We start from the raw sequence: 13,274 nt of genomic DNA, 5'->3' as shown, positions 1-13,274 counted from the left end.
AAGTCATTTTTGTCTGGCTGGTTTGGTTTGCCTTAGAGGTGGAAAAACCCCAGCCTAGGGCTGTGACTGCCCTGTTTGAGCAATTGGTCCTGATTTGGCACTCTCAGTTAGGTCCCGCCAGAACCACATCGTCACAGGCTCTAAGATGGCAATTCTCAAAGAAGAAATCCCAACTTCTAGTTCCAGGGCTGACCTTTACTCCTCCGTGGCCTGAGACTTAACCTCTCTGCCTCAAGTTGCCCATCTGACAAGTGGAGATAATAGCTATGTAACTTCCTCCCAGGGGAGTTGCGAGGATGAATCAGTGAGCATTTGAATAGCACATGGAAGAGGTAAAGCTACATCTATTACAGAGCTGGATCTGGTGCAGGCCACCAACTCCTCTATCACTCTCCAGCTCAGAAGTAATTACTGAGCACCCACCAGTCCTCCTCATTTGGGACTTCCTCAGATGAAACAGGCTAGACGCTAATTGGGATGCTACAGACTTTGGGCTAAATTCTGTCTCCTTTATGTTAAGGCAACTTGATGCCACTCTGGCAGTGGAAAAGAGGCCCTAATAATTTACTACCATTTTAAGTTACTGCCAATGCAGTGTAAAAGGCCTTTGCATTCATGAGAATCTGAACCACAAGAAACTGAGCAAAACTTGAATCTCACCTTTTGCCTCTGAAAGAGCTGGGAATGAAACACTCACATGTCCCCAAACTGGTAAAAACGCCCCTGGGACTCATGGATACTATAGCACACATGGTGTACGTACCCTGGTGTCTCTTTTAATGCTGTGGCACACACTGTGCACGTACCTTGGTGCTTTCTTGCTGGAGCAAGATATTATGCTTCTTTAAATCCAAGTTTTTCTCCCTTTCATATCTCAGCTCTTTCTCAGCCGAGCTGCACAAATTCTGAACTCTGTGGAAATCCTGTCGCAATTGTTGCATTTCCTCCTGATGCTGCTGCAGGAGTCTCTCTCCAGACAAATACTGCATTAATAAGGAAACAGAGGCATGTGAGGAGGGGAAAAATTAGCACAAAAGAAGGATTCTTGGTTGAAAAAAATGTCTTGATTAAAAGGGTAGGTGAAGGCAGCAATAAAAAATTTAAAAACTAATACATAGCAAATGTAAAAACAGGGAAGCTGCTATCAATGAGTACTAATCAACAGTTAAGAAATGCAGACAACTGATAAGGGAAGCAAAAGGTATAAATGAAAATTCTGTGGCCAGTCAAATTCAGAAAAATAAGAAGGGATTCTTTAACTATTTCAAGCATAAACAAAATTCTTGCAAAGGTATAGGTCCGATACCAGACAAGGATGGTAAAATTATCAACCATGACGCAGAAAATGCCAAAGTGTTGAATAAATATTTCTGCTCATAGATTCCAAGGCCAGAAGGGACAACTGTGATAATCTAGTCTGACTTCCTGTTCTGTATTCAGAAAGAAGGAGGATGATGTATTCACATCTTATAGTGATAATGAAATACTTGCTATTCCATCAGTAACAAGGGAGGATGTTAAACAGAAACTATTAAATATTTTTAAATCTGCAAGACTGGATATTAAAGGAATTCAGCAAGGAACATTGTGAACTATTAATGTTGATTTTTAACAAATCTTGTCATGGGGTAGGGGGGGAGTTCCAGAGACTGAAAAAAAGCTAACGTGCCAATATTTGAAAAGGATAAATAGGATGACCTGGGTAACTAAAGGCCAGTTAGCCTGGCACCAATCCTTGTCAAAATCATGAAAGACTGATATGGGATGCAATCAGAAAAGAATTAAAAGCTGGTAGCATAATTAATGCCAGTCAACAGATCCTTTATACTGACAGACCTGGACTGCTTGGTAAGGTGGACTCATTTGAACAACATGCATTTGAATACAAACTACTGCAAGGTCATGCATTAAAGAACAAAGAATGTAAGGCACACTTATAAGAATGTACCCTGGAAAGTCATGACTCTGAAAATGACTTTGAGGTCGTAGCAAAAACCAACTGAACATGAGCTCCCACTGTGATGCTGCAGCTAAAAGGGTGAACACAATCCTCAGATTCAAAAACAGGGGAATATCAAGTAGGAGAAGGGTATTACTTCTCTGTACTGCATTAGTGAGACTGTGACGTTACACCCCATATTCTTTATGGAAATATGCTTATGATATGGATATGGCATAATAGATATATTTATGCAAGATGGGTCTTGTAAGGTATTGTTGGAAAGGTTATAATTTAATGAATGTGAATATCCAATTTGTATGCCTGTATCATTTCTGTATCTAAAGTTAGGAATATTACATATAGGAATATATGTGTAAGCAGAGTCAGGATGAGCTCTACCCTGACATCTGGTGGTGAATTATGGGGAGTGTGGAAAGGAATTTTAGGTATTTGCACTGGCACATCCACTCAACCTAGCATAGCCCACGGCAGCCTGGGATGGTTATTTTGACAGCTCTGGGATCCCCAATTTCTTTGTTATTGGGGCAGGAGGAATAAAGTGTTGTCACCCTGATTATGTGAATGAGGAACTATGATACTGCTTTATGACAGACATGTCTCAATATCAATTAAGTAGCACTTGTTACACAAGGGATATGGGTGCCAAAACCCATTGAAATGAGAGAGCTTAGGGACGTGTGTGTACCTGATGGTAGGGGCCCCCTTTGAGGGCGTGGAACACCAACTGCACATCCTCTTCTCTCCACTGTTGAAGAGTAGAGCTAATTTTGATTCCATCAGGAGTCCATCTAGAGGCTGCTGAACTGAATTCACATTGGGCCAATGGTGCACCAGCACCAGGGCTCCCCTACTACAAGCTGAAATCATTAAGAGCTGAAATCACTAAAAGAGCTAAGCTTACTGAGCTGAGATCACTGAGTTCTGTGTTAACTAGTGGGGGAGCCTGAAGGTCTATCGCTAAGCGGCTGGCAGAGCGGAGCAGTTTGCAGCATGTTGGGGCAGCCCATGGAACAATGAGTCGAGTGGAGCGGTTTGCGGGGACGGCTGGAGTGGCTCACAGGTCGGCTGGAGGAGCGGCACAGCTGGTGTAGTGGAGCTGGTCATGGTGAAGGCTGCAGCAGAACTCCACAGAGAGGCAGAGCAGTTGGCCCTGGCCCACATAAGGTGTCCCTTAACACCCTGGGTGTGCCCCCCCCCCCATTTTCACCCAGGCTGGGGGGGTAAAACTCTGCAGATAAACTTTTGAACTCTGGGGTGGCACTGACCAGAGAGTTTCAGGTTGTTGGACTTTGGGGTGATTGGACTTAAGACCTTAAGGGTCTTAAGTCCAAACGTACTTGGAGGTGGGTTTTTGCTTATGTTTGTGATGTTTCTAATCCTGTTTGTGATGTTTCTCCAACGTAATGGTGCACTGTTTCCCTCTTTTATTAAAAGAATTTTGCTACACTCAGACTCCGTGCTTGTGAGTGGGGAAGTATTGCCTCCTAGAGGCGCCCGGGGGGGTGGTATATAATTGTCCCAGGTCACTGGGTGGGCGCTCGAGCCGGTTTTGCATTGTGTTATTGAAACAGAACCCCTGGATACTGAACCCGGCCCTTGTTGCTGCCAACTCAGAGGGGCAGAAGGGTTACATATGTATTAATTACAGCTATGTGTCTACTTGGGAAACACCTACTAGACAACAGGCCATCAGCCCTGATGGGCCATTAGGAAGAAACAATAAGACTTTGACGATACACATCTCTCTCCTTCCTGAGAGGTGTCCTGGGATGTTGCTGTGACATTACTAGTCTCTTTAAGATCTTAAGCTTGGTATGTGTGTTTTGTTTCATTTGCTCAGTAATCTGCTTTGTTCTGCTTGCTGTCCCTTACAATCACTTAACATTTACCTTTTATAGTTAATAAACTTATTTCTTGTTTACAACATAACTCAGTTTGTGCAATTCATATCTGGGGTGGGGGGCAAGCAGCTGGGCATATCTCTTTCCACTATGAGGCAGAGGGTGAATTTTCATGAGCTTGAGTTGTGCAGACTTTTTTATACAGCACAAGACAATATTGTTTTGGGTTTACTCCCTAGAGGGGGTGCGCACTTGAGTGCTGGACAATCTCCTAGCTGAGTCTTCTCATAGAGAGCTGCCGGCAGACTCTGTGTGATTCTACAGCTGGTGCATCCCTACCTGTGTGTGCGCTGCCAGAGGCTGGAGAGCCTGATTCAGCAAAGCAGGGAGAGGGAGCCCAGGCTAGTAGAGCAGGCAGCCTTAATGAAACCCCAGCACATCAGGTGGCATCCCAGATTCGGGGGGCAGAGGGGTCCAACCCATCACAGAGACTATTACTGGATGCTGTGTCCCATTCTGTGTCCCCACCTCAAAAAGGCTTTTGTAAATTTGAAAAGGGTTCAGAGAAGAGCTACAAGAATAATTTGAGATCTGAAAAATGTGCCTTAATAGTGAGAAACTAAAGAAGCTTGTTCTAGCGAATTTATCCAAGAGAAGGTTAAGCGATGACTTGATCACTACCTATAAACACCTATACGAGAAAAACATTTCTGATAGCAGATGACTCTTTAATCTACCAGAAAAATGCATAACAATATCCAATGTTTGAAAGCTGAAGCTAGACAAATTTAGACAAGACACAAACTTTTAACGGTCAGGGTTACTAACCACTGGAACAACTTACCTAGGGATGAAGTCGATTCTCCATCACTTGAAGTGTTTAAAGCATAAATGATATGCTCTAGCTCAAACAAGAGTTATGGTTTAATGTAGAAATTATTGTCTATGTGGGGCCAGACCAGATGATCATAATGCTTCCTTCTAGCTTTAAATTTATTAATCTATGAAGCTTCATTTGGGAAGATGGGAAAGTAAAATTGATTAATCACTTGGTTTTTTATACACACCTCTACCTCGATATAATGCTATCCTCGGGAGCCAAAAAATCTTACAGTGCTATAGATGAAACTGCGTTATATTGAACTTGCTTTGATCCACCAGAGTGTGCAGCCCCGCCTCCCCGGAGCGCTGCTTTATCCAAATTTGTGTTATATCAGGTCGCGTTATGTCAGGGCAGAGGTGTATATATTTTACCAAGGTAAATTAATCAGTTCTCCACAGCATGCAATGACGTTGCAATGGCTTGTTGGCTGATAAATACTATTTCACTGTTCAAGTCCGCTTTTTATCCAGCTTATGCCCCTACACTGGTTAAGCCACTCAAAATGGAGGAGTGGCACTTACTGTAAGAGGCTCTCATACCTGTTTGATGCTCATGTTTAATGCTGTGTTACATTCAGAGCTCTGGGGTTTGAGAAGCTGGTTCTCTTGGCTCATCTCAGATTTAATGCTTACAGCCTCTTCTATCTTGCTGTGAAATTCTTCCCTTGTAGCCAGTATGTCTTGTCTTAGCTGGGCATTTTCTTCCAGTAACAGTTGTTTTTCTTCATTGCTCCCCTTCACCTCCTTTTCTAACTCCTCGGTTTTCTTGTTGCTCTCGAATAGCTTGGTACTTCAGGTAAAAATAGTAAAAAAAACCTTCAGTCAAATTACTCACGACGGGTGAAAATCACCATTGTAAAAGATCAGCAATACGCCTAGGCACCACTGACGCTCTTAAGTGGCTCACAGGCCTTGTGCTAATAATTCTACATAGGGTGACTTTCACCCAGAGACTTGCACTGGAAGAACTAAATCTGACACAATTCACTCCTTTAATTATGTTGGTGCGAGTCTGTGTATGGAGACTCTTATTTCTGTTTCAGAGGGTCCACACGCAGAACTTGTACATCCTACAAAAAGGTGTGAATTACAACCAATTTCAAAGTAAGTTTGCATAAGCTGAGAAGAGAACCGAAATAAAAGTGTTCCAAAAGGGCCAGAGCAATCTCTCACTTACCCAGGTGTGAATCTGGAGTAACTACACTAAAATCAATCAGTTACTCCAGATTTACACTAGTGTGACAGAGAAGACTGGAGCTCAGCAAAAGCCTGCAGTACAAGCCAGTTGAATATTTGAGCACAGGAGAAAAAAAGGCATCTGCCCATCTCTCATTCATGCACTTTACAAGAACAAGTGCTAAGATTTTCAAAAAACTGAACATTTCTAGGTTAGTCACTGAAGACAAAATGCAGAAAACACAGAAGGTGCTATTAAGATTTACCGTAATTGCTCTCTCTCCCCTCCCAGAATTTGGATCTGTTCTTCCAATATTCTTGCTTTAGTCATAAGCTCTTTATATGTTGTTTCACGTGTTGTAAAGTTTTCATCTATTTTCTGTTTCACTACAAGCTGGTTTAACTGTTCACATTCCTGTGAGAGCTTCAAGACCTGCAAAGTCAGAATTGTAAATGTCATAAGACTGATTTTCTATGGTCTCACAGAAATCTTTCATGAGGTGTAAGAAAATCTAGTGCAGGGGCCTCAAACACGTGGCCTTGGTGGCGTAGCCAGAGTCTAACAGCAGGGGGAGCAAGCAAACATAAAAAGGTGCCCCCCCCTTGGCTCCTCCTCCGGCCACGCTGTGCCCCCTTGTCTGGCTCCTCCGACCCCCTCCCCAGGCAGTACAGGGAGGCTGGCAGAGGACGGAGATACGAGGGGAGGTGAAGGAGAGGGAAAGGCAGGGGCATGGGGTGCATGGGAGGAGTACACGGGGTATGGAGTTTGGGGAGGGGTTACCGAGGATGGGAGTGGGCTGAGGTCCCCGGGGCTTTCTGTGCAGAGGGGGCAGGAGCTGCCCCCGGGACCAGGAGAGCTTGGGAGGGGCTCGTCGCGTACAGCACCAGCCCAGGCTTAGCGCTGGCCCTACCCCTTGAGGGGTGGGGGAAGAAGGCAGCGAGCCCCGCCAGGCGCGGTCCGAGCGAGCTGCAGCCTGGCTCGCCCGCTCAGCCCGGGGGGTGCTGCTCTGCCCAGGGCTGCTGGCACTGACAGGCCACGGCAGGAGGGGGAAGCGCTCTCCCCTCCTCAGGGGAGTTTTATTCTGGTGAGCCGCGGGCGGCGCCGAGGCTCCTGCTGGGCGTGACTGGCCATGGGTCTGCTCAGGGTGGCTGCCATGAGCAGCGCAGAGCTGTGGCGTCCTCTCCTCCAGCATGCACGGGCTCTGCTGCAGCCTCTGCTTTGCGGCCGCGCTGGCGGGGCTCTCCTGGAACAGCAGGAACTGCTGGTAGCACTGGCCGCCAGGCGTCGCTGCAGCCCCACGGCTCCTCCGGCTGTGCTGCCTGGCAGCGCCGGGCCGCCCTGAGGGGAAGTGGCTGCTTCCACCGAACCCTGCTAGTTACGCTACTGCGTGGCCTCAGGCCGCCATAGGCACCAACTCCACCGGCAATCAAGCTCCTTTTCCTCCCCCACCCCAGCGCGCTGCATCCCCGCTCTTCCACCTACCTCCCAGCGCTTCCCGCTGCCAACCAGCTGTTTGGCAGAGTTTAGAACTTTCTGGGGGCGGGGAAAGAGCGGAGAAGAGGCAGAGATTTGGGGAAGGGGTTGGAATGGAGGTGGGGAAGGGGTGGGGCCACGTGTTTGAGACTTCTGTGAGAGATTGTTAGTTAGGGGCACTGGACACCATCCCCCATTGCCCAGGAGTCTCTCTGTTAGGGGTGTTGGACATCCAGAGGTTCCCCCCCCTTTGCCCAAGGGTCTCTCTGTTGGAATACTGGACAGTGTCTGTGCAGAATTGGAAATTTTCTGTAACCTTTTTATAATTCCTAGGTGAGCCTCAGTTTCCCTCTTGACTTTGGGCTGTGACTGGGGGGTGGAAAGGGTTATGCAGTACAGAGGGAAATGACCCACGAGCCACATGTTTGAGACCCCTGGTGTAGATCATCATCAGTGTTACTGACCACATAAGGAATAGTTAATAAAATATAAACATCTGTAAAACCCCTCTTTGCATTATAGTTTTTAAAAAGTTAATACATTAACTTTTACTAACATACTATATTACTCTTCATTTTTTTAATTTTTGACTATACTTCTGTATCCTTGTATGAAAAAGTTTCAGTGATGCAGCCCTCGGGCCAATATACCAGTTCTCATGTGGCCCTCCTGGTGATTTGAGTTTGAGATCCCTGGTCTAGTGACTCCAGCTAAAGAAAACCTGGAAATCTGCAATATAAAGTCTAAATTACCCTAATAGTTCTTCAATATTTCTGTCATAAATAGATAGCTAAGGGTTAATGTTTCTTTTACCTGTAAAGGGTTAACAAAGGGAACCAAACACCTGACCAGAGGACCAATAGACAATCAGAAACCGGATTTTCAATGAGGAGGAACTTCTGGTGTGTTTCTTGTTCTCGTTCTGTTGTTTTCTCGCTATGAGAAAAGCTTTTTTTTTTCATCTCCAAGCTTTTTACTTCTATTACCAATTAGTGAGTACAAAAGAAAAAGCACATAGCGATCATTGATTGTATTCATTGTAACTCTGGAATGTCTTCAATGATCAATCTTGAATCAGACTGTTTATTCATAATTTTCTTTAAGCAATAGCCTATTTATCTATACAGAGTTATATCTTTATGTCTTCTCTTCTTTTTATATAAAGCTTTCTTTTAAGACTTGGTTTAGTTTTTCTCTTCTGGTAGGTTAAGAACAAGGGCCGGAATTCCTTTGGTTATCATCACAGGTAAGCTCTGCAGCACCAAGAATTGTGAGGAAGAGAGATAAATCACTCGTTCCTTGTGTTTGAAGTTGTCTCTTGTGGAAAGAGACAGCTTCTTCTGGTATTGTGATCTAAAAGATATACATCAATACTCTCAAGGAATCCCAGAGAGGCCAAACTCTGGTGGAGAGGAGGAAGGGAAGTTGAGTATTCCCTTTGCCGTAGATTATTCACCTTTATACTCTTTATTTTTTTTTGGTTTTTTATTATTTGTCTTTTTCTGCTTTGGTTTTTTCTTTCTTATCTTTCGGGGTCTCTCCAGGAATTGGGGAGACCAGAGGCCAAAACCCTGAAATTAGATGTGCACAGATCAGATCCATAGCTGTAATTAAGCTTGGGGAGATCATCTAATCACCCAGATTGGACGCTAAGTCCAATTTGGAAGTACTACGTGGAATTAAGAATCCAGAAGCCAGTAGAAAATTATTTCTTTTTCTCTGCTAAGGGTTTTAGAAGAGAAAAGGGTTTAAACAGTCAGAGGAAATTTTTTCTCTTGTTTCTCTTCTTGCTCAGCTTGGCTTGCTATTTTTAGCAAAGGACCATTAAGAGCATTAAGCTATTGTTAACAGTTAAATTCCATGGAATCAATACCAGCAAAAACACACAGGAAATAAATGGTTTTGTTTTTGTTAATTTACATATCAAAGATAGCAAGAAGAAGAAAAACGAGTGTTTTTAGGCCGACTCCAGGACAGCAGAAGCCAGCAGTTCACAATAACCACCAGAGGCACCCCAACACAAAAACAGAACCAGGATGTCAGGAAACCAAAACAGCACAGCGAAGCAATGACAAACAGTAGAGCTTCTCAAAACACAAATGGCCGAACGAGCCACGCACAAACAAGAGAAAGGCTACAAAAACAAGAAGCAGCCAAAATGCAGCCTTCCAAAGAAGAGGAGAACACGCAAGAATGAAAGCAACAAAAAGAAGTGAAATAGAGAGGAAAAACAAGAAAGCAGAACTGAATAAACAGGCTAAGCATCAGAACGCAGCAAATCCTACCCCCGTCCCATGTGTTCAAACCACCAAAAATTTCCCAACTACAAGGCAGTGATGACACTGAGCCTTCTAGAAAACTTGAAAGCCTGCATGGTACAGCATCTCTGAAGACCATACATCTAGAGCTGATCACACTCATGACCCTTAGCAGAAGTGGCGCTGAAATGCCAAGGACCAAATGAAACGTTATATAACTGTTTCAAACCAACCAGATACAGAATGGAATAACCCCGGATCATGCCGTCGCGTTTCAGAACCCAAAGTACACCAAGAGGTCATTTTCCCAAAACACGCCTACTACATGAAGCATATACACTGAATCAGAACCAAGTTCAATCCATTGACAAACTCATTTCCTCATGAAAATGGAGCAGTTCTTGATGGTGTTCCTGAGACATACATCACTACATTCCTAGGAGATAACCCAAAACTCTCAACCGAGGCGGAATTGAGCCAAAGATAGATAGTGCAAAAGCAAGAAAGCTACTGTAAAGGAATGAACAACCCCATGCCACAACCGACAATAAACCCTACAACCGAGGGCTAACCCAAAACCCCACCTACAACCCAAGAAGCCACAGACACCCTATTCTTCCACCTCACCATCACCCAGTACTAACTCCTCAACCCAGACCCGTTACTGAATATCTATAAGTATAATGAACTGGTACAAAAAGACCAACTGCCCAGAAGACCCCACTCCGGTGTCAATCATTACCACCACCATCATCACAAATATCCCCAGCCAGAACCTCTCAAATCCCCTTGAGCGAAGGAACTTATGAGTGGCGGAAAGAAGGTTACCGCAGTAGAGACACGGGCACAAGTTCACTATCCACCAATCCTTCTGATCCCAAATCTCATCAACCAAAGCCAAATTACCATTTACCCCTTCATGTCACAAGTGTACTTCTACAGCTAATCCTATCCATACTAAAAACGTCAGGAATGTGACTTTCACTATGACAATATTCCATCCCCATCTACTAGGAAACTTGGCCAACCAGTGAAGCGGCCAAAGAGAGTGGAATTTACACCAGCCAACACCAGAATCTTCCAACCCATTTCCTTACTAGCCATCCACAGAACCCGTCTGGTACCAGAGACCGCAACAAGTATGACCCGATCCCAAGCCAACGGCTAACAGCCACCACAGCACCTCCAGTCCCAGCCCGGAACTGAACACAACCACACCAGCACCACCAGCAGCACAACCCACATCTTCAACCTCAACGCCAGACCCACGACCAAACTGCAGAAGCACAGACAACCTACCCAAAAGCTCACCAGACCTGAAATACCACCAGTCACCAGCGACACGACACCAGCAACGAAACAACCCCATCACCTCCATCGCTCCAGATGACCAAGCCAAGTCCACAGTCTGAGAAAACTGGTTCCCAGCCTCAAGGAACATCCAACTGAGCAAAGCAGATACACCTCAGAAACTTGCGCACGAGCACCCCACCTCCTCTCAGCTCTCTAACCATCCCGTTTATCGACTAAGGACTTTATACAAGAAATTCGTTCTGTGACACCAGGAAAATGCAGCCGCACAAACCGTTTGTTCCAAGCTAATACCGGGGACTCTTAAGCTTAGCCCAGATCATCCCAGTGGCCATGCTGGTAACATAACCAAAACAGGTGTGATAGTCGCTTCCATGGAGGATGGCAAGGACATGCCCAGTATGTCCGTCTTTGAGGTGCCAAAGAGTGAAAGCCCCAAATCTGTCAAGGCCCTCCCAGTCCACTCCCATAATTGATCCCATTTCAGGCAATAGCTTGGAATTCTGTCCTTTCCCGAAAAGACGCCCAGGAGAAAGCAGTACGTACTACTTTCGTGATCTTTCTACCGATGCCGGAAGCAGTACTCTATGCAACACCAAGCTAAACGTGCCAGCCCTAACAAATTTCGCCAGTAGGTTCTCGATATCCTTACAGATTCAGGATCAATTTCCTGCAGCACCATGAAAACCGTGGGAAACTCATGGCTGAATCACTTGTTGCCACCCCGTACCACCATCAAACAATGCCGCTGGATAAGTTTAATGAACTTTGGTGGCCATGATCCTCAAATTCTGAATGAATACCCATATACGGACCTAGTGTGAGCAGTAACCTCTTGCTTACAGCTGTACCACTCACCCATTTAAGTTTGTCACCCTTTGCAACTTTATATGCCACGAGGTAAGGCGCCATGACAGTGATTAAGCAACAATGGGAGGGTACACCTCCCAGAACTAACTGTCTGTACTTAAGCACAACCTACAAAGGGCACCTCGACACTCTTTAGCTCCGTCTAAGAAAACCCAAACGGATACTCAGAAGAGGCAAAAGGTCTTGTGATGACTAAACATACCATAGAGACCTAGTCCTTCAGATGAAGTAGGGACGCAGTTATGCTTGCTTAACTCGCAACACACCATAAGATGAAGCATCATGTACTCGGTGCCATCCGGTCCCAAAGCGCCTGGACTATGTAACTACCCTCATTAGTTCCCAATTCCCACTAAAACGCGCACAAGTACCATTTTATTCTCTCAAGCCATTTATTCTCAGACTACAGTTGTCAGTTTACAGTCTCACGATGATATGACCTGAGTTGCCTGATGCAGTCTACTCACACGGAAAAAGACCAGTGGCATGGAAGAGGGAACCTTCTCAACCTACCCTGAACTCTCACTCAACAAATCCAAACTGTGCACTACTTCACCCCATCTCACACCTCCAGGACGACTGAATCACATACCCACTCCATTGACACAGGTACTGCTCACCAATTAGAACACCACCCTTACCGGGTCTCTTCATCCCACTCTATAGAACTGGAAATCAAACTGCTACATGATGGTTATATCCACTCATCTACCAGCCATGCATCTCCAGTGGTTCTGTACCCAACTCAAGGGAAATACGCTGCGTGGAACTACCGTAAGCTAAATCGTAACTTCCGACAATACAATGCCACCACCAATGAGCTATTGTGAGAATTGCGACGCCCATTCATTCTACACAAGAACTAAACCAAGGGCTCTGGCAAGACTGCTAGATAACCTCCAAGAAAGTACACAGCATTTCGTCACCCATTCGGGTGTATTGAATTTAACTTCCTTTCGCTGCGAATTCACCCCCACCTCCAAGCTCTATATGGCTACTAGCAGACTGGAGGACTTCATGCATTTGCCACCTCATGATGGGCCATTTTTCAGACTCCGGCTCCGAGACTACCTAGTACACTGGAAAAGTCTTGGCCATCAGCGATCCTGCCGGACCTAACGTAAGGCCAAAAAGTGTCAAATCGGCCAAAACAGAGGACTTACCGTTAGACCAGTGCGTCGAGTAACCATAAACCCCCCTACAGCCAATTGATGCTAAATCCAAATAAGTGCCTGTCCCAGTCAAAGAAATGTCCACATCCTTCTTCAGCTTCGGACTACAGCTTGTACACACTACACCCAATCCAATCCGCTCCCCGTCGACTACCTGACCAAAATACAACCAGCCAAAACATAAATGAATGATGAGGTCAGAGCCTTTTACCAACTTAAGGCATCTCACGTCTGACCCTGTGCTAAGGCCCAAGACTTGACAAACCTATATCCTAGTAACCACCGATCATCTAGCATGTATAGGAGCCATTCGCATGCAAAGACGTG

General features: G+C 45.2%; 1 protein-coding gene across 1 annotated transcript in view; it reads right to left on the bottom strand.

The window, feature by feature from the left end:
* CCDC30 (coiled-coil domain containing 30) overlaps window positions 1–13,274 on the bottom strand; it is a 161,038-nt gene that overhangs the window by 34,015 nt on the left and 113,749 nt on the right. Inside the window, exons 16-18 of the mRNA XM_075060183.1 lie at window positions 6,129–6,295; window positions 5,227–5,476; window positions 807–983 (exon numbers count right to left, since the gene is read on the bottom strand). Coding sequence (XP_074916284.1) covers window positions 807–983; window positions 5,227–5,476; window positions 6,129–6,295 — 594 coding nt within the window. The remainder of the gene's footprint in view (window positions 1–806; window positions 984–5,226; window positions 5,477–6,128; window positions 6,296–13,274) is intronic.

This window comes from Chelonoidis abingdonii, chromosome 23 (assembly GCF_003597395.2).
Source record: "Chelonoidis abingdonii isolate Lonesome George chromosome 23, CheloAbing_2.0, whole genome shotgun sequence".
Taxonomy (NCBI): domain Eukaryota; kingdom Metazoa; phylum Chordata; order Testudines; family Testudinidae; genus Chelonoidis; species Chelonoidis abingdonii.
This window is presented reverse-complemented; position numbering and strand designations above follow the sequence as displayed.